The sequence below is a fragment of the Vidua chalybeata genome, chromosome 8 (assembly GCF_026979565.1).
Source record: "Vidua chalybeata isolate OUT-0048 chromosome 8, bVidCha1 merged haplotype, whole genome shotgun sequence".
Classification (NCBI taxonomy): domain Eukaryota; kingdom Metazoa; phylum Chordata; class Aves; order Passeriformes; family Viduidae; genus Vidua; species Vidua chalybeata.
The window spans coordinates 2,282,054-2,306,124 of NC_071537.1; the positions used below are offsets into that span (position 1 = coordinate 2,282,054).

At 47.9% G+C, this 24,071-nt stretch overlaps 1 protein-coding gene across 2 annotated transcripts in view; it reads right to left on the reverse strand.

Moving 5' to 3' along the window:
- The window catches only part of PTPRE (protein tyrosine phosphatase receptor type E), a 97,270-nt gene that overhangs the window by 23,360 nt on the left and 49,839 nt on the right, over nucleotides 1-24,071 (reverse strand). For both annotated transcript variants that reach the window (XM_053949196.1, XM_053949197.1), the window contains exons 2-5: nucleotides 10,346-10,455; nucleotides 2,399-2,501; nucleotides 2,101-2,174; nucleotides 649-785 (exon numbers count right to left, since the gene is read on the reverse strand). In XM_053949196.1, coding sequence (XP_053805171.1) covers nucleotides 649-785; nucleotides 2,101-2,174; nucleotides 2,399-2,501; nucleotides 10,346-10,448 — 417 coding nt within the window. In that variant the 5' untranslated portion in view covers nucleotides 10,449-10,455. The remainder of the gene's footprint in view (nucleotides 1-648; nucleotides 786-2,100; nucleotides 2,175-2,398; nucleotides 2,502-10,345; nucleotides 10,456-24,071) is intronic.

Consider the following 24,071-nt stretch of genomic DNA (forward strand, 5'->3'; position numbering starts at 1 on the left):
GAAAAGAAGTCATAAAATATCTAGAAAAGGCCCCAAACTCCTGGTGCTGTGTTTCTCCACAGGAATCCTGCAGGAGCTCAGCACAGACTCCAGGTACAGCTCATCCCTACAACCACAAAATCCTGCCCAAGGCCACGCTCAGCAGGAAAACCCTGAGAGCTGAGACACCTCAGAGAAACTCCGTGCTGGGGCTGCACAGAGGGGAGTGCTGGGATGGCAGCCAAGAGCAAAAAGTCAAATTATCAGGAAAAAAGAAGTCAAACCCCACCAGGGCAATGTTCAGGCCACACTGTGTCCTCTCCTCTAAATACTTCCCATGGAGGTGAAATACCCAGATCCCCCAAAACCCCCCAGCACCATCATGAAAATCACTGCTGAAGAGGTTTATATTCAAAGTTCCTCTCCTCCAGCTTCAGGCAAACACTAAAATCTTTCTTTAAATGTTAGCAAGAGGCAAACAGTTCATGTAACACCAATTCAGCACCACAAATCAGTAAAAACTCCAGGTTTTACCCAGATGAAAGGTCCCCACACACGACAGAACTCGTAGGAACAGCACCAGTCACGCCCCCGACACCAGAATTATTAATACTCGCAGATATTTTGGGTTTTCCCCCCATTTTCAGCCATCCACGTGCAAAAACTTACATTAAACTCCTCCCTGAAGAGCTTCCCCTCGTCGGCCGAGCGTATCCGGATCTCCTCCTCCAGGTTTTCCACGGGGATGGGGAAATACTTCTTGGGGCCCGAGGGAGACCTGCTGAGCAGCATGACCCGCTGCTGCTCTGTCAGCACAAGGGCAGCAGGTGTTAAAGGCATGGCCAGAGCCAGACATCCCCAGCTACAAATTAATCTTGGCGCTGCAAGAGGCCAAAGCAAACTGCTGCCATGGCACTCTGAGGTGCTGAAGGTGATTTAAAGGAAATTAAAACACCAAATCGTAGGCCAAGTGGTTGCTGTGAGGACATAATGGTATCAAGAAGAACCACTACCGGTGAAATTAATGATTTCTCTATTTACACTGGATTTAAAAGTGACCAAGTTTTATTCAGAAAAGGAGAAGGTTCTTCCTGCTGACAGAGCAAGGACAGCTTTTGGCACCTATCACCAAAGAGCTGCTGCCGGATTATTTCATTTAGAGGGAAAATAATGATAAGAATAAAAAAAAGGTAATTTATTTTTAACTTGGCAGCCAACAGAAGCTGTACCCCAAGAGGAGCTGCTGCCCTGTGTACAGGAACACCCCAGCAGGAAGCTGTTGGATATTTTTAGGGTTTTGACTTTTCCTCTGACTGCCACCTTCTTCAGCTCACTCATCATTCCACAATGGCCAAGTGGGGCTGACCCAAACCACAGAGAGATTATCTTATCTTTATCATTTTTCTCTGGGTTGTGATTAAAACAACTTGCCCAGCCCACCCAGGTTTGAGCTGGGCCCCACAGAGGAGCCAGCCCGGGGCTCCCCACGGGCAGAAACAAACCCAGCACGGCTCAAAGCAGTGGGAAACATCTTGAACTCCTCAGAGAGTTTTATTTCAGTGCCTCTGGCTTCAAACTGCCCCATCTCAACCTCCTGCTTCACGTTCAGAAACCACCCAGTGTATTCACAAAGTGTTGAGGATTTTTTTCCCCCGTTTTAAGAAGAAATACTGCAGTTCCTTCTCTAAATACAACTATCACAGTGTCACAAACGTGGATCTCTGCTGGCATTCCCAGTAAAACATCTCCAAAGAGCCCAGGGAAGTTTTACACAGAAACATTTGCTGCATCACAAAGTGAAACCTGTTTCAAACCAGCAACTGAAAGTTAAGATTTTCTGTAGACTGCTGGAGTGTGGATTTCTAAATATGGACCTCTAGTCCAAGGCCAGCTTGGATGGGACAACTGAGTGCTGGAAGATGTCCCTGCACTGGCACGAGGGTTGGAACTGGGTGAATTTAAGGCCCCTTCCAACTCAAACCATTTGTGATTGTATTTTTTCAGACTATTTTCTCTTTAATAACAACCCTGCCCGCTTGTAGTAGAAATAAAAGCAAACATTGATTAATTCTGAATTAAAGACAAATAAAAATGAGAGTCTGAAACCAAATTTCCCCGTACCTTGCTCTTCCAAGATCCCATTTGGCATCTTCTTGTCTCCGGAGGTGACCACAGCTTTCCTGTGCCTCCTGAACCTGGAACAGAGGCACCACATCAACCTGGCCATGCTGGCAAGGGGAAAGCAGCATTTCCCCCCCCACCCCCAGCTTTTTTACAGACCACGTAATTCTGGAGAAGCTCTTTCTGTTCATGCTGGCAGGGAGAGCAGGGCGGGCACGGCCCCGTCTGCGCCTCCCTTCTGGCCCTCTTCCTTCCGTGGGAGGGCACAAAGGATGGGGCTGAGCCCACCAACACCCACCTGAAAAAATACCCCACCAGCACCACGAAAATGATCACCACCAGCACCAGGATCAGCAGGGAGGTCAGCAGCTCCTTGTGCAAGGTGTTCTCCTCGGTGGAGTCTGGGGATGGAACAAGAAATGCGGAATATTAGACGTGGATTGCCTCATGCGGCACAAGACCTGTGCTTAAGGCACCAAAAAATTCTGTCCAGTTATCTGCCTCTACTTACTCAAATCTTCACAATACTTGACACAGGCAAAGCTCAAATTGTAAGTTTTTTTTATTTTTAATTTTTAAAATTTTTTCTCCCTCGTCAAAAGCACAACCAAACCACTGCTGCTGAGAAAAACCAAAGATATTTTTCAGTTTCCCTGCAATCAGAGAAAGCTGAACAGCTCTAAGGTACCGAGCTGAATTTGAAGCCCATTAAAAGGTTTGCTGCAGTGCCCTTATGCACATCAGCTGCTTCTCTCAAATAGATACAGAAAATGCCACCTTTCACAGAGATTTTATTCACTGAAATTCTATATAAATATAAGAACAAGCAGGAATAATGACATTTTTCTCAGAATGGGGATTAAAGAACATCTTTGTTATATCTGGTACAAACTCTGAGTCTCACCCTTCTGTTCACAGTGTTTTATGGAAGTGTCTCTGTACCTTTCACTTTCATTATGCTTCTCTAACCTTTTAGTTCTACTGAATAATTCAATACAGAACAGATCAAAATCATTAAAAACCCAACATGTTTTACTTAAGGAAGCCAAAGTCCCAGTCTGAACCTTCAGCAGGCAAAACACAACCCTACAACCACTCTTCCAAAATTAAGGCAATTTCTGTTGCTGCTGGCATCTTGGATTCTTTTTTTAAACTACATCTACACACTTTAAGGAGTTTTTTTACCATTCCTACAGTGGTCTTTGAGAGCTGACAGACAGAAGGGCTGGATGGGATATTGGGAGGGAATTCTTGGCTGTGAGGGTGGGGAGGGTGGGATGGAATTCCCAGAGCAGCTGTGGCTGCACCTGGATCCCTGGCAGTGCCCAAGGCCAGGCTGGACAGGGCTTGGAGCACCTGGCACAGTGGGAGGTGTCCCTGCCATGAGATGATTTTTAAGTTCCTTTCCATCCCAAACAATTCTGGGATTCAAAAAAAAAAAAAAAAAATTTAGGAGTAGGTAACACCTGCAATAATCCAGAAAGGATTCATGTGGATCAAACAAATACCCAGAACTGATGGCTACAAAACCATCTGAGTCTTGGGAGCAGCTGGAAACCCTCTGGGTGCTCCACAGGGTGTGAGGGCATGGGAAACAATTCCTGGAGAGGCACGGGTGAGCTCGGGACACACAGGGAAAAAGGGCTCATAAATCAACAGCATAATGCAAAGGGAAGGCAATAAAAGGCACGAGGGATGACTTTTAGGTGGTGAATGAAGATAAAAGTGACAGGCACGACAAAACTGCAGTCAGGAGCCGTGGCTTGGCAGGGGTTCAGGAAATCACTCGTGGAAGGAGTGGCTGCATGAGGATGAATAACCACCCAACACTTGCTGTGGGCTGTTTTGCAACTCTCTCTGGAAGCCAAGGAAACAAACTCAAAAAAAAAAAAAAAAAATAATCCCTGGATTTGTCCCTCACAGACAAAATGCAGCCACTTCCATGAGTTTAGAGATGTCAGAATGCTCCAGGATCTGGGGGGTTGTGTTGGTTCTATTTAGCCCTGTGACAAGACCCATGACATGAGAGGGCAAACATCAACTTAGCATCACGAGGGAATTAAAATTTCCGTCAAACAATTACACAATAAAAAAAAAAAAAATATCACCCCCTCTTCCTTTCACAGAACTGCAGCACCATTTTTGGGGTGTCTGTGGAGAACTGATTCCCAGGCAAACACTGAAAGCTCAATCCAAGCCAGGAAAAGAGAAGTTGAACTTTCTGACAAATGCCCCCATTTCTTCAGTCAAGGACAGAGCCCCCCCACCACGACTGATTTCATTCTCTGCCCCAAGACCTCGCCTCTCCTCCTACCATTTCACAAGGAAATCGGGTCAAAATCCACAAAAAGTCCTTTTTTCCTTACACCTGGGCACATCTGTTCCCAAATCCTTGCTGCTGCTCCCCCAGTGGCTTCATCCCTGCAGAGCCTGTGAGTAAGGCACAGTGTGGCTTCATTTCTTACCTCTATTTTCTTTAGTATCAGTACATTTATAAATATAGCCCAAAAATTGCATGAGAAAGTTAAAACTGAGGCCGTTGCAGGCTCAGAGGCTGAAACATCTCTGGCCAAAATAACTGTCTCCAAACCAAGGGGGATTTCAAGGGGAACAAAGGCCTGAAATAACTTTTTAATCACTGCTGCTTCAAAAATTGATGACTGAAACACTGCAGTGAATGGATGCAGGAGAGACAAATCCTCCAAAGCAGGGAAACTTTCCCACTGCTCCCACTCCAGGAGCTGTGGCCCAAAACCACCAGGATTTCTGTTCACAGCCAGCCAGAGATCATCCCAAGGGTATTTTTTTAGAGGTAGGATGAAAAAGTGACTTGACTATTCCCCTAAATACTATCACCAGTTATCTCCAGGAGGATGCTGACAGCCCCTGGTGCGTCCTGGGCACCCCCAAGGGTGACTCAGGGCTCTCCCTGCCCAAATTCCTGGTGCTGGAAGTGCAGCACCATTTCCTCCAGGGCTGGGATGTTCCCACTCGTGTCAAACACAAAGGCACCCCCAAGGAAATAGGGAATTGACAAAAGTGTGTGCACACCAGGGATGTTCCATCCCCACTCCCTCCCAAACTTTGAACTTCTCCATCTTTGGATCAGCTCCTTTGCATTTTTGGGTAAATTGCATGATTAAAAGTGTGTGATTAAAATTGTGTGATTAAAAGACTTTTTCCTCCTCTACAAAAGCAAGCTGGCAGGGCAAAGTTGCCCCTAAACCTGAAATTATTCTGGTGAGTAAAAACAAAATATTCTTTATCTGAGCAGAGGAGAAATCTCACAAGAACCAACTCTATTTCTGCAAAGGTCTGATCTTCTTTTCAAAACCCAGAGATATCACAAACAAATGTCCATCAGAGAATATGACAAAACTCACACTGAACCCTCTCAGGATATTTTTGGAAGAGAAAACCCCGACCCTGCCATGGCTGCAGAAGGGCAGCAGCTGATGGGCAGCTGAGAACCAGAGATTTGTTTGGTACTTGTGAAGCACAAACCCAAATCAGAAGAAAATATGAAGTAAAGGGAAGGTAAAGGAAAAAAGACAGGTAGGGGAGGGACACCAGCACCCACAACCAGCAGGAAATGATGCCTCAGGTTTAGCTTTTCTATTTTTCACATTCTGTGCTGCTTTAGTGTGAGGGTCTGGCCTTCATCTCGGGATGGTGAGCTCTCTGCACAGAGCAGGGAGACAAAACAATTCCTGCTCCAGCTGGGCACCAAGGACAAATGATCCAAATCTCAGCCCAGGAGCACAAACAGCGTGGGCTGGAGAGAGAAAAACAAGCAGGATGGGAGTGCCTGGGCTAAAGCTGGAATGGGACAATGAACTGCAAGGTGCAAATGGAGCAGAGCTGATCCCAGTGAGAGCCCCCGGGAGCGCTCGTGCATTTTGGGACCATTTTGGTTCCTCTTGGCTGCAGCCCTGGCTGGGCTCTGCTGCTGCCCAAGGTGTGTCCATTGAGGGATTTTAATAAATCCCTGCTTTATTCTTCAGCTCTGTCCAGCCTCTGCTCCAGGGCAGCCTCACAAGGCATTAGTGCCAGGAGGCAAGCATGGTAAATGTGAGTTCAACATCTCAGAGCTGAATCCCCCCGGGCAAAGCCAGCACAGCCCACCTGGCACTGCAGCCACACGATCTGAGCCTGGCCTGGAGGGACCTTCTAATGTCACCCAGTCCAACCCTGATCTGAAACCTGCTGTTTCTGAAGTTCTCCTTTCCAAACTAATTCTTGGAATTGAGTGTCTGCAGAGAATCCCTCTGGCATTTAAATACCAAATAAAATGAGCCAGATTCCTTCTGCATAACGCAGTTTTCTGATGCTGCCTCATTTTCTCCATGAAACCACCACCACGAGTCTCACAGGGAAGTCCCACCTCTGGGTCCTCCTGGGCATTACAGAGTCACAGACTGGTTTGGGCTGAAGGGACCTTAAAAATCACCCAGTGCCACCCCTGCCATGGCAGGGACACCTCCCACTGTCCCAGGTGCTCCCAGCCCCAATGTCCAGCCTGGCCTTGGGCACTGCCAGGGATCCAGGGGCAGCCACAGCTGCTCTGGGAATTCCATCCCAGCCCCTCCCCGCCCTCCCAGGGAACAATTCCTAATTCCCAGTATCCCATCCATCCCTGCCCTCTGGCACTGGGAGCCATTCCCTGTGTCCTGTCCCTCCCTGCCTTGTCCCCAGTCCCTCCCCAGCTCTCCTGAAGCCCCTTCAGGCCCTGCAAGGCCACACTGAGCTCACCCCAAAACTTCTCCTCTCCAGCCTGAGCAATCCCAGCTCTGCCAGCCTTTCCTCCATCCCACTGAACATTTTGGTGCCTCCTCTGGATTCATTCCCACAGCTCCAGGTCCTCCCCATGCTGGGGACCCCAGGGCTGGACACGTGGACACCCACATCCCGGGTGGGGGCTCTCCAGAGTGCAGAGCCACAAAATCTTGTTTTCCCATTCCCACTGACTTGTTGGAAGTTGAAACCAGCACTAAACAGGAGCCCCAAAGCTGCCCCATTTTCCTGCCTTTCCTGCAGCTCCTTTGATAAATTCATTCCCTCTGAAGGTTCAGAACATCAGTGATGGAAAGGAATTGTAAGGATTCAAAGGAACCCTCAGGGAGTAAATACCAGTGGAATGTAAACATTTGGAAAAGGTATTTAAAGGTTTACAACTGCAGCTCCCAGGCTGCTTGCACATTTCAACAACTCCACAAGTAAAAACACAAGAGGAAGTGAAACAATCCAGACTATGATTAATCCTGGGGAACTTACAAATATTTGAATTACCAGGAGTTACGGGATGGTCACGGACAACATCATGAATAAACAGTCTGTAACAAGGATCTGGGAGCATTAAGGTATCTCTACTGGAAATATACATTTATTTATGCAAATCCTAGGAAATATTAGCTTGGAAGTCAGAACTAGATGCTCCCTTCCAAGCCAAACCATTCTGTGGTTTGATGGTTTGTATTTATTTCATGCAGTTGAATACCTGGAGTAAATATCAGGGCAAATTTCCAGTAAATGGCAGTGCAATAAAGCCCAGAATATTCTCATTTTCTCAAAGGGAAATTTCAAGGTAGCAATTTAATGGCTGCAGTTTCAGGGTGTTCTTGTAGGAGGTAAAATGGCAGCAGTGCTAAAAAATCGACCCATCCAGACAAGGTAACTGTGTTTTAAATAAGAATAAAGCTGACATTGTAATGCAGCAAATCTTTGGAAAAAATCAAGGCAGCTCAATTAACGACATGAAATCATTTATACCTATTCCTTTCAGAATCAAAAGTATCTTTTGGGATCACTCATCAAATTAGCATGCAAAAGGAAAGCTGATTTTTTTTAGGCTCTTCCAGTTCTTTCCATAGTCTGTTAAATGGAGTTTTCTTTATGCTTCAATCAAAAATCTTTATTTTTGTATTGTAAAATGCCATGTTAGTTCAATGGCTATCAAATTTATTAGCTAATCCAATTATCTTGGTACTCTTTCTGCAGCAATGTAATTTTCAGAGTGCACCTAACTTGTCTGTCTGACAAAACTCTTCCTCACTGCAAAGCCAGGAAGGCTTTGATATTTAGGAAAAACAGTTTAGTCACACCAATAATTTCTGAATCATATCACTGAAATTAAGATTTAATTAAAACAGGGATGATCTTATCCATATTATCAGACGTAAATTTAACATAATTTGGAATTAAGCTCTGACGACGAACAACACTGATGGCAAAACGCCCTTTGTACACATTATTAAAATTCTGGGAAGTGCTAAAAACAGCGACTTCCCCTTCTCAATTCCCATATTCTGACATATTCAGCCCAGTATTAGTAACTTGTTTTTCTACAGCTGCAGGTGCCAGACGAGAAGCGGGGACCAAAAACTACTTGACAATACTTCAGCCTGATTAATTAGCAAATTCACACTCGGCTAAAGCCTCATTTCCATGAATAATTTGGCTCTTTTGGAAGCACTGAGCACAGGCACACTCAGCCTGTCAGTGCTGCTGGTGGAGCCCCTTGCCCCCCAACCTCCACCTCCCCTGCCGAGCTCTGCAGTGCCCAGCAGGAGCTGCACCCACCCTGCAGTCAGAGTCTGGAGATGGCAAATGCTCCCACCCGAATTAGCAGCAAATCCCAGACAGGTTTGGGATGGAAAGAACCTCAGAATTATCCTGTTCCACCCCTGCCATGGCATGGTCACCTCCCACTGTCCCAGGCTGCTCCAAGTCCTGTCCAGCCTGGCCTTGGGCACTGCCAGGGATGCAGGGGCAGCCACAGCTGCTCTGGGCACCCTGTGCCAGGGCCTTACACCCTCATTTTCTCCCCAATATCCCACCTAAATCTCCCTTACTCTTCCATTTAAATTACTACAACCAAGAACCAAAACAAGCCAAGGGGCCACGAGCCAAGCCTGGCACTTGATTCCTCTCCTTCCCCAGGGGTCTAAAGTTCACAGACGGATTAAAAGCAAATAAAGCAACAAATCAGCCTTCTGTGAAACACTGGGTGTCAACAACAGTGACCTGAACAGCCATCAAAACGTGGTCACATTGCTGACATGGGACATCAGCAGCCTCATCTCCCTGGTGTGGGCTGGAAGGGGCCTCGAAGATTATCCCACCCCAGCCCTGCCATGGCAGGGACACCTTGCACTGGCCCAAGGATGGTCCAAGCCCTGTCCAGCCTGGCCTTGGGCACCTCCTCAAACCCCCCAAATTCCCTTGAACAAGCCTCTCCCCAGGACTGTCACATGTCAGGATGTGGTTGTGGGAGGGTTTGAGGAGGAAGAAATTCTGCAAACAGAAACGAGGATGAACATGAGGTGCTGTGGTGGCCCAGAGTGATGCCTCAGGTTTGAGCTTTTCTATTTTTCACATTCTGTGCTGCTTTAGTGTGAGGGTCTGGGCTTCATCTCAGGGGATGCTGAGCTCTGTGCACAGAGCAGGGAGACAAAACAATTCCTGCTCCAGCTGGGCACCAAGGACAAATGATCCAAATCTCAGCCCAGGAGCACAAACAGCGTGGGCTGGAGAGAGAAAAACAAGCAGGATGGGAGTGCCTGGGCTAAAGCTGGAATGGGACAATGAACTGCAAGGTGCAAATGGAGCAGAGCTGATCCCAGTGAGAGCCCCCGGGAGCGCTCGTGCATTTTGGGACCATTTTGGTTCCTCTTGGCTGCAGCCCTGGCTGGGCTCTGCTGCTGCCCAAGGTGGATCCACGAGGAGATCCTTTGAATAAATCCCTGCTTTATTCTGTGACTCTGCCCAGCCTCTGCTCCAGGGCAGCCTGCACAAGGCATCAAGAGAGGAGGAGATCGCTCCCAGCTCCTGGAACAACAACTCTCCTGTTTCTCACCTGGCAGAGCCTTCCACAGGACACCTCACACCCTCCTCCAGTCTTTGCATGAAAACACAGAACTCGTGTCAAGGCTCCTCACGGTGTTTCAATCTATCCATCCTGCTGTCTCATGAAAATTTATTTCCTCTTATCTGTGCCCACGTCCCCTCAGATCCCCGTGGCAGCTCCTGGGCCCTGCAGCTCCTCCACCTCTGCCCTGTTTTTCCCTTCCGTGGCAAAGAGAAAGTGAAACCCCAACACCACCCACGTGCAGACCAACCCAGAGGGCTCCTGGCACCATCAGAACTGTGTCAGCGGGGTCAGAGTCCTGCCAAAACACCCTGGACTGTGCCAGCAGGGAAACCCCCGGAGGTCCGTGCCCATCCAGCCCCAGAGGTCACTCCTTACTGGTTGTTGTGGTTGTTTTGGGCAGCTCAGTTCCATTGGGTGGCAGAGCTCGTGCAAAAATGAAACTAACACAGAGCAGCAGGAGCGAGCAGGAATGTTCCATCCTGGACCTGGAAGGAAGCAAAGCAGAAAATAAATTTTCAGGTCAAAGTGATATCATGTGGTTTTTTTTTTTTTTTTCGTCGTGGCAGAAGGAAGCTAAAAGTAAAGGCAATGTTTGCTTGAAATTCAAATTTATTTCAACCCTGTTTTATGCTCTCCCATCACCTCAGCACTGGATGTTCAGTTTTAATGCAGAAAGAAAAAGAAAGTACAACTTGTGCCCACCAAAAATTCATTAAGGAGATTTTAAATCCAGCAACAGAATGGCAACACTCAGCCACGATTCACAGACAACACCAGAAATCAGGGCAAAAATGCTCCCTCCTTAAAAAAAAGCCATCTGAGGACATTGAGGAAACAATCCTGGGAGTCATTCCCAGAGATAAGAGCAAAATTCATAATAAAGAGGAAAATTTTTTTACCACCAAGCAGCCCAGTAACAGCAGAAAGTCCCGAGTCCCTTTAACACACACTTTCAGTCTCCTTATCCCACTTGACTCCCTCAGCCACTGTGAGGGGCTCCATGGATTAATTCCTTGGGGGAATGTTTGCCACAGCTGATTCTGCTTTCTAAACACAGAATTTCAGCGCTGGTGAGACCAGGAATTAATTCCCAGTGTGAAGAAAATTGGAGGAAAAGCGTGATGAGAACATGCAGCTTCTTAATTCAGGGAAACTCATAGATGTAGACAAATGAACAGGTCCAGAAATACTCCAGTCTCTAAATAGAGGTGGCAAATGAATGTTGTTATTAATTTGTTGTGATTTATCCAATCATTAATGAACAGATTAATTAGGAGAGGCTCCCATCTCAGCCATTAGCCAGTCCTGCTTGATTTAGAAACAATTTCACACAACCTTTGCTTTGTGGAAGGATTTATCCAGATGGTGGCTCTGCAGCCACTGCTAAAATTCCGTCCCTGGAAATGCTGCTCACCAGAGCTCCCTGTTTCAGGGCAATACACTGAATTTAACAGCACAATTTCCACGGGGTATTACACAGTCCTGCCTAACAACACACTAAAAAAATCAGGAATTTGGCAGTCATTAGAATGACCATTAGAAAATCCTGCCTTTCCGAGTAAAGTGGGATAATCCACCAGAAATAATCCCTGGATAAACTCAAGTATAGAAAAATCTCCCGTGACAACAACTTTCACACCACCTTTGCACTGCTCTCACAGCTGTCACTCAGAAGTGAAATATTCCCAGTCATTCCCAGCCTCTCCAAACCCTGGTCCCACACCCAGGGGTAAATTCAAACTCGGCACACAGCTGCTATTCCTTGGATACACACTTGGGAAGCTCAGTGGTTTTCTTCTCTAATACAATACGTGAAAAAAGAGTAATAAAAAGTATTATTAGCATCAAACTTTATTTTCATGGTTTTTTTTCCCCCCAGTACAGCTTCCTACTAATTTACTCCCTCACTTCCTTCTATTACTATTTCTAATTTAAGCAGCCTAAATGTCTTACAATCTAATCCCATTCTTGGGGTTTTATAATCCCATTCTTTGCCAATCCCATTCTTGGGATTAGACAGTAAATTGTGTTTAACACCTCACTGCAAACTGTGCCTGCATCATTCTGAGCGTTACATAAATGTCCCAAATTAACTATTTATAATTATATTATATTTATAATTAGAAACATTTGGGCACGTGGCAGCACTTAATGGAACTGAAGGGAAGGCAAAGGAAGGAGGATTTGGAAATGTGGAATAAAGCCAGAATAAAAGTGGAGTTAAAGGGGAAGAGGTGCTGAATGCTGGGATGCTTTCCACCCTCAGCAAAGGCTGCTGAAATCCACTGGAATTTCAAGTAATCAATCCTGGCAGGGGCTGATTTTCCAACACAGCACTGAGTTCACTTTCTTGTCCTTAAAATACATACAGCTCCTTAAAAAAAAAAAAAAAAAAAAAACAAAACACAAAATAATTGAAGTTGCTGGAAAGTTTCCAGGAGAGCAGAAAGCAAAAGGAACATCAGTGCTTCTCTCCAAATCCCTGTCAGGAGGGTTTTCCAGATGCCAATTCCCTGCCAGACCCCTAGAATCTGTTCTCTGGGATACGATTAAAAAAAAAAAATTCTCTGGGATGTGATAAAGTGCGGCTGGAACACACTGTGGTGTCCCTCAATTGATCAGAAATAAACACAACCACGAAGATTATGCAAACCCTGACATTTTGGTTTTGGCCAAAGCCCTTTGCATTCCCAGCTCCTGAAGAGAGGAGGAGGAAAACTCCAGGGGACTCCAGGAGCTGCAGCTGAGGTGGATGCAAAGGACCAAGCAGAAAATCTTGGAATTAAGCTTGGAAAAGACCTTTAAGATCATCAAATCCAACCATTCCCAGCACTGCCAAGGCCACCACTGACCCGTGTCCCCAAGTGCCACATCCACATGGATTTTAAATCCCTCCAGGGATGGGGACTCCACCTGGGCAGCTGTGCCAGGGCTGGACAATGCTCTCCATTAAGGAATTTTCCCCAATTTCCAAACTAAACCTGCCCTGGCACAGCTTGAGGCTGTTTCCCCTCATCCTGTCCCTTTTCCTCCCACTGGGGTGGATGGGGAGGTGCCCAAGCTGCAATCCCACAGAAACACTGTGAGTTTTATTCTGTATCTACATTTATGGCCTTCACGTACAGGCCTGCAACAACATCATTTTATGAACAAAAATTAAAAAAAATAAAAAAAAAAAAAAAAAAAAAAAAAGAAAAAACACACACCAAAAAAAAAACCACCAAAAACCAAAAAAATCCAACCCACTGCTGCAGGCACAGCAGCGTTTCCCACATTTTCCTTACTCACAAAGGCACAAAGTCATGATACAGCCTGGTAAAACAAGAAGGAAAAAATAGCAACAACTCTCCTGAGAGCACAGGGAGGGAGAAAAGCACGGCTGAGCAAGGAAGGACAACCACATGCTACAAAAGAAGCCTCTGGATGATTAAAGTGGAAAGGAAAAGATCCAGGGAGAGACAAATTGTTCTTATTACACAGGTCTGCTGTAGGGCAACTGCTGTCCCTCCTGGAAAAAGAAATAGGAGCTGCCTTTAAAACAACAAAAAAAAAAGAATTTATCGCCTCATATCCTACTGCATTCGGCCTTTATTCCCTGGATGTGCATGGGTCAGCCTCTGCTCCCAGGGAAATAGCAAGGGGACAGGAGGACAGGCCTCCAGCTGTGCCAGGGCAGGCTCAGGTTGGACATCAGGAGGAATTTTGTCACAGAAAGGGAGCTCAGGCACTGGCAGGGGCTGCCCAGGAGTGCCCATCCCTGGGGGTGTCCAAGGAATTCCTGGGGGTGGCACTCCGAGCTCTGGGCTGGGGACAAGGTGGGGACCAGGCACAGCTTGGTCTGGATGGTTCTGGAAGTTTCTTCCAACCCCAATGATTCCATGATTCTATTCTGGATGGCTCAGGCACTTGAGGTTTAACCCCATGGAATGACTTTTCCTGTTCTTCATTACCACTCCGGGACACCTTCCACCATCCCAGGCTGCTCCCAGCCCCATCCAGCCTGGCCTTGGACACTCCCAGGGATGGACAGCTTCCCTGTCCAAGGAGTCAGAGCAGCTGGAATGCAGATGCAATGGCACAGGGGTCAGCTGGGGGGTCAGGCCAGCCTGGGACACCTCTGGCCAGCTCCTCCCGGGATCGCCGCGGCCGCTCCTCGCGCAGCCCAAGGAGGCGTCGTGAGGACAGCCCAGCTCCCCAAAACGTGAATAAATGGAGTTGTTTCCAGGGATTAATGGATTACCACACATGGCTAATTTCTATTTTGGCCGCAGAACTGAATCCTCATCTGACCTGACAGCTCAAGAGTAAAACCTGGGCTTTGAGAAAATAGGCCAACAAACCCTCCGTCGTGTCACGTGGCCCTGCCGCAGATCTGGAGTCCTGCTCCTTTTCCCAAGGATGCACCAGCTGCTTCAGAGCAGGTTAAATTGATACTCATCCCTCACAACCTCCTAAAGCAGGAGGAAATCAGCCAAACAGCCCAGGTAACACAGAGGACAGTGGAGAGACTGGTGGGATTTGTGTTTTCCCCCCCAAGCTCAGGTCCTGCCCCAGCCTCTCAGTGCTACAAAAGTCACATTTACAAGGCTAAAGCACCATGAATTCAGAAAACAGAATTAAAAATGAGAGACACAAAAGCCTTGTCACTGTAGGCTGACAAAGCCATAGGCCACAACAAGAGCAAGTGCCAACCCCAAAAAATGTGGTAGTTTAATTTTAAAAGCCAACAAAAACACCAAAAAGGGAATGAGGAGACAACAGTCACCCTCTCTCTTTGCTCTTCCTGCTTTCCACCCATAAACCCCATCACCCTGCTGGTCCCTGTAAAGACTCCCAGAGCAGCTGTGGCTGCCCCTGGATCCCTGGCAGTGCCCAAGGCCAGGCTGGACACTGGGGCTGGAGCACCTGGGACGGTGGGAGGTGTCCCTGCCCAGGGATGGAAGGTTGGGCTTTAAGGTCCCTTCCAAGCCAGACCATTCTGTGATTCCACGATAAGAATCTCAAGCCCCAGTGCCTGTTTTTCCAGCTGCCCGGGGGTTCCCCTACCTGGAGCAGGTGAGCTGGCACAGCAGCTCCTTCTTGGCTGGAATCCCAGGCACCTGGAGCTGCTCCCACTTCCAGTTGGGCTGATTGCAGCTGTTTTCTTTTTCCTGAAGTCAGGAAAAAAGTCAGGGACTGTGTCTGCTGACCCATCCCAGGCAGAGCCAGGTTACAGTTTAACTGGAATTGCTCTCCCATGACCTCACTTGTGATTAGGGCTTTATTTCCCCATTATGTCATCAGGGCAAGCAATCAATGCTGCAGCATTCCCAAAATTCCCTTCAATTACATGTTTACAAAATAACCGGGGAGAGAAGCGCTCCTCCCTTTTCCAGAGGAACAGGGGGAAGTCAGGAATTCGCATCAAGATGGAACCATGGAACCCCAGAAGGGTTTGGGTTGGAAGGGACCTTACAGCCCACCCCAGCCCTGCCATGGGCAGGACACCTTCCACCATCCCAGGGTGCTCCAAGCCCCGTCCAGCTGGAGTGAAACCATTCCTCACGTTTCCAAGGAAAATGAGCAAACGGCTCCGGGAGGTGCCAGGTCCCACAGACCCCTCTGACCACAGCCAGGCCCTCCATCCCCATCCCACCTTGGCCTGTGGAGCAGCAGGACCTCCGATTCCTGCCCTCAGCTCACCAGGGACACCCCACCCTCCACGGGCCATCAGCTGGAACCAGCTTTCCAGAATTCCTCCTCTTGGGATAACCATTCCCTAACAACCTGTTATTGGAGTTGGATGTTAAGCCCTAAATCCAATTTCCAGAAGTTTGATCAAGTCCCATGTTTTGACATTTCTTTAACATTCAGGAGCTTAAAAAAACTCAAATCGAGTTGTCATTTTTAAAATTTTTGAATCCTTGTAATTCTTCCTCGAGACCCAGGATATCCTAAAATCCAGAGGAAAAAAAAAAGGGAATGGAGTCTGTGGAGATGTTTTGCACGTGTTCAGTGCAGCCCAGCAAGAAACTCAAGAAGGGACCTCTCCACTTGGGAAACATTCCTCAAAATTCAACCATGTGATAAATTAGAAAACACTGTGGGATGAACATTAAATTCCACCATAAGCCCCATAATTTTTTAATGGGACTGTTTACAGCACACTCAGCGTTGGGGTGATTGTACAAATAAAAACCAGGCAAGCTTTGTTTCCAACCCCTTCAGAAACAACAAGGGAATTTAAGGGACAAATACATAATTTTATAATGATCTATAATTTAATAAAACTGCCCACAAAATTATATCTGAGTGTAAAAATTCCTCATGTATTCTATACAAATACCCTCGGTAAAGATCATTTCAAAGAGACGGCAATAATTAGATTTAAAAATTACAAATCAGAATAATCATTTACACGTAAGAGACCGAGCGAGGCAAAGCACCAATTAACTGGATAAAATCAATTTCCATTTGGAATAATCAAGCTTGATAGACTGCCTTGCTTATTTAGTCACTTTGTGTCTAATTCAGGTGGACAAATTATTATATTTGCTTTGATTTCCATGGAAGAGGAGGTCAGCAGATGTAGCAAATCCATTATTTGTTCTAAAAAATGATATTTAAAGGGAAATGCCCAAATGCAGACAAGAATTACCACTTTTGTAATATAAATTTTTAAATTCTACCCAGTCCAGCCATTTCTGTGTGCCTCTCCCAACAGCCTGAGTCTCCAAACCCAGCCCATCATGGAGAACACAAGTTCCAATCCATTTCAATTAACAAGGCTGGGATCTCCTGGGAATATAAATCACGGGATGTCAGCAGCAGATTAAGCACTGCATTAACAGGGCTGCTGCAGCCAGGATTAACTGACACTGCTGCTGACATGCCACCCTTACAAAGTGACTTTGCCACTTGAAAAGCGGCGGGGGGATTTTTCAATCAATGGGATTTCTACAAACGCACCCAGGAGAGGATGGGCTGGGCCAGAGGAATGGGTTGGAGCTTCAAAGCTTCCCACTCCAACCCCAATTACTCCACGGTCACCAGGAGGCAGCAGCACTGAGTGTTTTCTTTTATTTCCTTTGCTCACCAGGATTACTCAAAGCAGCTGTGTTGATATTCTGTGACATAAACTGCATTAAAACCAGGAGCATAATGAACTCCGCAGCCTTAATTTGGGAAAAAAATATACATTGCCTGCTCACGTGTTGCACATCTGGCTTATCTGTAACCCCAGAGATCTGGAAATGAAGGGAAAAGAAAAAAGGAGAGATTTCTTTTCCATGCCTGAGTGGCTCTGAATGAAGCAATGCAAAGGCTGTGGTATCTAAAACTACCCAGATCAGGCTTGGAATAGGCAGCTGTCAGATCAAAAACTCCATCACAGAATCAAGGAAACTTTTAGGTTGGAAAAGCTCTCCGAGACAGAGTCCAGCTGTGCCCCAACACTGCCAGGGCCACCACTGCCCCACGTCCCCAAGTGCCACGTCCACATGGATTTTACATCCCTCCAGGGTTGGGGACTCCAAACCTCCCTGGGCAGCTGGGCCAGGCCTGGACAAACCTTTCCATGAAGGAATTTGCCCAAATATCCACCCTGAGCCCAGCCTGAGGCCATTCCCTCTCCTCCTGTCCCTGTTCCCTGGAGCAGAGCCCGACCCCCCCGGCTGTCCCCTCCTGGCAGGAGCTGTGCAGAGCCACAAGGTCCCCCCTGATCCCCCTTTTCTCCAGGCTGAGCCCCTTCCCAGCTCCCTCAGCCCCTTCCCAGTTCTGTTCCCTTCCCTGGATGTGCTCAATGTCCTTCTTGTCACAAAGGGCCCCAACTGCCCCCAGAACTCCAGGCTGGCCTCCCCAGTGTCCAGCACAGGGTGACCACGTTAGGAAAAGTGCACACAAAAAAATGGAAGGAACTACTTCAGAAAGAGAGAGAGATGAGAAGTATTTTCAAATTCAAAGCTGTTTTCACGCTGCAATAAAAGGGGTCAGGATGACTAATGCATTCTCTCACAGAGGTACATTTACCCTCAAACACTTTTTGAAGAATTCTTTAGCCAGTTTTTGCACTTTCCTGACCAGCTTTTGCAGGAAACATCCTGCAAAACTCAGCAAGTGCATTTCTGAAGTGACCATACATTTCCAAAGTTAACACAGTGAGAACACTATTTCACTATTTCCTACCTAATGTATAGAAAATGGTTTAAATATTCCCCAAAATCTCAACAAATTTCCAGTAGTTCCATCTGTTATAAAAAAACAACCCTAAACACAAAAAAGTAGGTTGAAGTCCCCTTACCATATGTTTTTTAAAGTTTAATTTGTGTTGTGTCATGAACGGAGGCTTTAATCATTAAAGGAGATAAAATAACTCCTACCTAAAGTGAAGTTGTAAAGTCCCATGATTTCAGCATAATTAATTAATAGAGTAATGTTTTATTTAGGTGCTTACACAAGTGCAAGAGGATTAATTCTAAATAAAAACCAATAGAGCTGTAAAATGCTCATTTGGAAAAGGTCCTTGACAGGTCCCCAAGGCCAATCCCTGACCACAGGCTGGACCCAACCCCTTCCTGGTGATCTGGTCTGAACTGCTCCTCCAAATCTCCAGTTCTTCAGCATCCCTGGCACGGGCTGGACTCTGCCCCCTCACACATCATCTCCTGCCCCTCACAACCTCCCAAAGGCTCCAGCCTGTTCCCAGAGCAGAACTTCAGAGGCCAGCCCAGCTGGAAAACACCCAACTCCATCTGAAAGCCAGTTTGTCCTTCCTTTGTCACAGCCCAGGTCCCATCCCTGCAGCCACGTCACCACACGGCTCTGGCAGCCTGGGCTGCCCATTCCCTGCTCCCCCAGGAGCCTTTCCATCACCCTGTGCCCCTGAGGAGAGCAGATCCAGCACTTTTCCATCTGTTCCTCCACCCACCTTCAGCATTCACAGCAGCAGGAACGTTCCCCTCGGGGACACAGAGACCCAAGCACGCTCGGCCACCTCGGGAAGGTGCAGCTGCACAGCAGCACAACAACACCAGCTCCACACAGCCAGAAATCTTTTCAGAAACCACAAAATTCACAAGAAGCTGATTCTTCTCTTTTCAGTGCCAGAGAGGATTTCCTTGGTGTCTTTACTGCAGTGCCCAGTTGTGCCTCAGCAGCAAGCCACAGCTCTGAGGGGACAGCTCCTCGCTGCAGTGACAACCTTGCTCTGAAGGAAAAGTGCTGGATCTGCTCTCCTCAGCGGCACAGGGTGATGGAAAGGCTCCTGGGGGAGCAGGGAATGGGCAGCCCAGGCTGCCAGAGCCGTGTGGTGACGTGGCTGCAGGGATGGGACCCGGGCTGTGACAAAGGAAGGACAAACTGGCTTTCAGATGGAGTTGGGTGTTTTCCAGCTGGGCTGGCCTCTGGAGTTCTGCTCTGGGAACAGGCTGGAGCCTTTGGGAGGTTGTGAGGGGCAGGAGATGATGTGCGAGGGGGCAGAGGCCAGCCCGTGCCAATCCCTGAAGAACTGGAGATTTGGATGAGCAGTTCAGACCAAATCCCACTGCACAACAGCCTCAGCCAGAGCAGAACAGCCACAAACTGGGAAGCAGGAGAGCAAATCCCAGAGCTGGATGTCACCATCCCTCCACCAGGTCCCCTCCCAGTGTCCCACCCCCCCTAACCTCACCTTGCCCCCCATCCACGCTCGGTGTCACACGCCAGCTGCCAGCAGGTGACTCCACACGCAGGTGCCTTTCTCAGCCAGCTGCTCCCATGCCAAACAAAAGCTCCTTCAGAAGTATTCCTGCAGCTAAAGAACGTTTCTTCAGCTCCAGGAGGAGCTGAATTAGCTGTCTGCAGTATTTAAATCCCCACATTTCCGCAGGTTCGTGTAATCAATCCCCTGAGGTGAATCTCTGTTGTATGACATTTTTGCAGGAAGAACTGACTCTTTTCAGTTTGTGGTTTTTTTTTTTTTTTTTTTACTTCTCCCCTGCAGTTGGGCTTGGACTTATTCCCCTTTTTTCAGGCCATTTCACCATTTCCTCATCGCTGGCATTCAGGGCTTTGGTTCTGCAATGCAGGGCTGAGTGCCTGCAATTAAGAACTTGCTCTCAATTAACAAAACGACTTGGGGAGAGCCAGTGGCACCTGCCGTACCTGCTGCTGATGGGTGAAGGAGTTAACAGAGGGTTTCATTAGTGCTATCAGCAGCCAGCCACGCAGTTTTATATATAGAAAAGCTTATCATGAGCGAGGAGCCAGCCCGCCCCGGCCCCCCTTCCCCAGCAGCGTTTGAGGAACATCTGACTAAGCCCAGCTTTTGGAGCCTACAAAGAGGAGCCAATCTACTCAAAGAGGAGCCAATCTACTCAAAGAGAGCGTGGGAGAAAAGGCCTGGGCTGATTTTGGGCAGAGGAGGTTTAGGAATTGCCTGGGCTCTCGCTGGTAGCCCCGGCTCGCTCCGGCAATCCCGAATCACTGGGAATTCCAGATCAGAGGCAAAAGCCTAAAAGGCACTTGAAAGTTTCCAGACAGAGGCTCAGCACAGACAAAATGACATGGAGCTAACGAGTTGCAGCGTGAAAGGGGTGACTCTGCAGGGCTGCTGACAGGGACAGCAGTGGCACAGCAGGATGCCAGCGCTGAGTCCGCAGGAAGCCCCAGGCTCTGGCCACTGTCCTTGTCCCCACACTAAAGGAAATGGTCGTAACTCCGGGGCTGGTGGTGGCACCTGTGACACCCAACCACAGCTGCCACCTCCACGCCCCCGCCGCTGTCACCGTCCCCAGGGCACCTCACACAGCCCTGGTAAAGGGAGGATGAAAGCGTGAGAGACTGAGCTAAGATGAAGGCACTGAGGGATTTTATGTGGAAAATGAAGGAAAAACCATTGGATTATTTTCTAAGCACTTGTTGTCCACTGTCAGGTCTATGCCACAGCCATTTCCCACCCCTGTTCCACATCCAGTTGTGTCTCTTGCTGTGTACTCACTGTCCATCCTTTGTGGTCTCATTTCAGTTAAGAAAGGGCTTTGCAGCAAGGCTCTACTTTGAATTATTTACTATTTCTCCTGCAAGCTCAGCAAAGAACTGAGGCCATTAACAAAAACACTGAGAAGGGAAAGAGACTCATCAGACTAACCAGGGCACTAATCAAATAATTCAACATTGGCCAGCAACAAAGCTCCAGGATTTGCTTAAAAAAACCTTAGAGGAACAAACATTTCAGATAAAAACCACTTTGTCTGGTTTTAACGTCTCATTAATATCTTTTATAATACCAAACAGCTACCCATACCCCAAATTAATGGCATTTTACTGAACTGGGATGGGGAACCTTTCAAGCCAAAGCAAAATCTTGCAGTTCCATTTTCCCAAGTTTCCAGCACCCCCCTGTCCCAACAGGCCTGCTGAAGTCACAAATTAGGGTCACCTTTCCCCGTGCACTATCAGCAAATCAATCTGGGCTGCTTTTCAAGCAGGGCTCACACATAAATTAGGCAGTCTGCCATTGATTCACATGAGAAACCCTTGAGCAGCGGAGTGAAACACCAATAAAATCTTACAATTAACTTGAGAAGTTGCCTTTGGTTCCGTCCCAGCGGCCCTTCTGCTCCTCAGCTGCACAAAACATGTCCTCACACAGATGCTCCTTTGTAATGGCTCTGGATGAATGTTCAAAATTGCTCCTTGAACACAAAAACTAATTACAGCCAAGGGGAAATACTCACAGAAGAGTTTTATGCTGCATCATGGCCAGACTGAACGCTTGCGTTTCAGCTGCAGTTTCATTTTGGAGGAGAGAAGGGCAGGAAGGGAAAAAGCAAAAGCAGAAGCGTGCCTTGCCTGACTCTGTAGAGTCAGAAAAGGAGAACACGCAACTGGATGTGTGAAAATTCACTGCAACACGTCAGGAGGAGCAACAGAGGAAGGAAGGAAGGAGGGCAGCAGGGCTGTGGCTTAAAGGTTTTCAGCACAGCAGGTTGGAACCCTCACAGGTGTATCCAAAGTCTAGCACAGCTCTGCACTGCAGAAATCCAAGTCCAAACAATGAGAGGAATGCTCGGGTTGAATGAAGGAGTTAAGTGTGCATGGGGAGCTAAACACATGCAGAGGCACCAGCTCTCTCCTGACTTCCTGAGCTCTTCCACGCCAGGTCCCTGCAGAGCCAGAACCCCACAGCCCCTCCAGGCAGGACCCAGCACCAGGGACACCCTTCAGGGGTGACACCTGCGAAGGAAGTTCAGCAGCAGAGCCTTGGGCACATCTTTCAGAGTCAAAACCATTGCTTGGCCAAATTTAAAGAGAGAAGGATCTTTTCAGTGCTCAAGATGGAAATGGAGACTGACAATATGAAATTTAACAGCAAAGGTTTTCCTTGGCTGGTCAGCTCACTGGTGGGATGGCTCAGGAACTCCAGCCCCACCGCAGAGCTGCTGAGATCTGCTGCTTCAGGGAACCCAGCCATCCCCTTCTCCTCCTCCCTGTGTCCTTCATGGAGTTAACATATGTGTCCCTTGAGCTGCAAAAGTTCTTGCTTTTAAGTCTTCAGCTGCTTCCCAAGTAGAGCGACACAGATTTTTAGCTGTGTAACCAGAGAAGCGGTGATGGCACCGCTGTTCCCAGGCTTCTCATTCCTCTCCTCACCTCTGCAGCAGCTCAGACTCTCCTCCAGCAGCTTCCCTGGCCATGGAGCTGCCAAGACTGAAAGGAAAAAGCTTTGGATGATGAGGAGGTGCTGAGGGCCTGGCACAGGTTGCCCAGAGAGGCTTTGGCTGTGCCCATCCCTGAAGTGCCCAAGGCTGGGTCGGACAGGATTGGAGCAGGATCATCATTTTGATGATCTCAAAGCTCTTCCCAGGTTAAATGATTCTGTGAGTCCATGTCCCTGCTCATTAGAGGGCTGGATCAGGTGGCCTTTAAGGGTCCCTTTCAGCCCAAACTGTTCCAGGTTTCTGTGGATCCTGCTGCTCCCAGCACACAGGGATCAGCTGCTCTAGAGCACAAAGGGTTTGCTAGCACAGGCTTTGCACATTCTCATTCCTTTTGTCTCCTACACCAACACACCCACACATCACCCTGCAAACGAGGGGGAGGAGCAAGGAGAACTCACTTTTCCCTGAAATCTGAACCAGTTTAATGATCAAACTCACAGGCACGGCCCAAACCATGGCTGAGCCAGCAAAACTGGGGTGCCAAAACAGGGATGGGCAAGGGACAGCAGAGCAGCAGCAGTGACAACAGGGCACGACCCTCCCTGGGGTCTGGAGTGCCACATCTCTGCTTCCAGGGATGTCCTTTCACTGCCTCCTTGTGGGTCTGGGCAGCTCTGTCAGATGCCATCTTACTGCTGTCAGACACACAGACAGGATCTCCTCTTCCAGCTGAAGCAATGCCTTACAGACCTTATTCCTTAAGGCCTCCACCCCAGGTTTTCCCATTTCTTTAAGCTCAGAGTATTTTCCACAGCCATGCTCAATCTTTTTCTCAGCTCCTGTCATGACCTGGCCCATGTGGCCCACCCACATCCCGAGCTGGCAGCCAGGCAGGAGTGACTGTCACCAAACACTCCCCCAGAGCATCCCAGGAAAATCCCCCTCTCTGGAGGTGTTTGGATACAGCTCCCTCACCCTGAGCCAGCTGCATCCACACACTGACAAAAACATGAACCAAAATCTTTCCAAACATGATAAAAGTCACTTTGGGGATTATTTTTAAAGCCAAACAAACAGTTCTTGATGTCAGACTAAGCCACTGATCTCGTGAGGTGAGCACAGGACCCTGCTCACTCTGTACATCCCAGGGGCTCTCAGGAAGCACCAGCTTCAAACCAGCACACGCTGCAGTTTACAGCAGGAAAAAATCCACAGCCTTTGTAGCCTTTTCCCCCTGCAGCTTCCACTTAGGAAGTGTCTATTTATGTGTATTTCTGTAGATGTACAACTCTCTCTCTCCAATTTTTTTTACAAAGCAACACTAAAACTCCAACACACAAAAGCTACCCCAGAACATTTATCCTCCACAGAGTCCCCTGAGAGCAGCAGCAGTCACATCACAAAGGTTCCTGACACCGCAGCCACGAGCTCCTGGTGCAAACCTGGCTTTTCCAAGCCCTCCCCACTGACCAGCAGGGAAATTA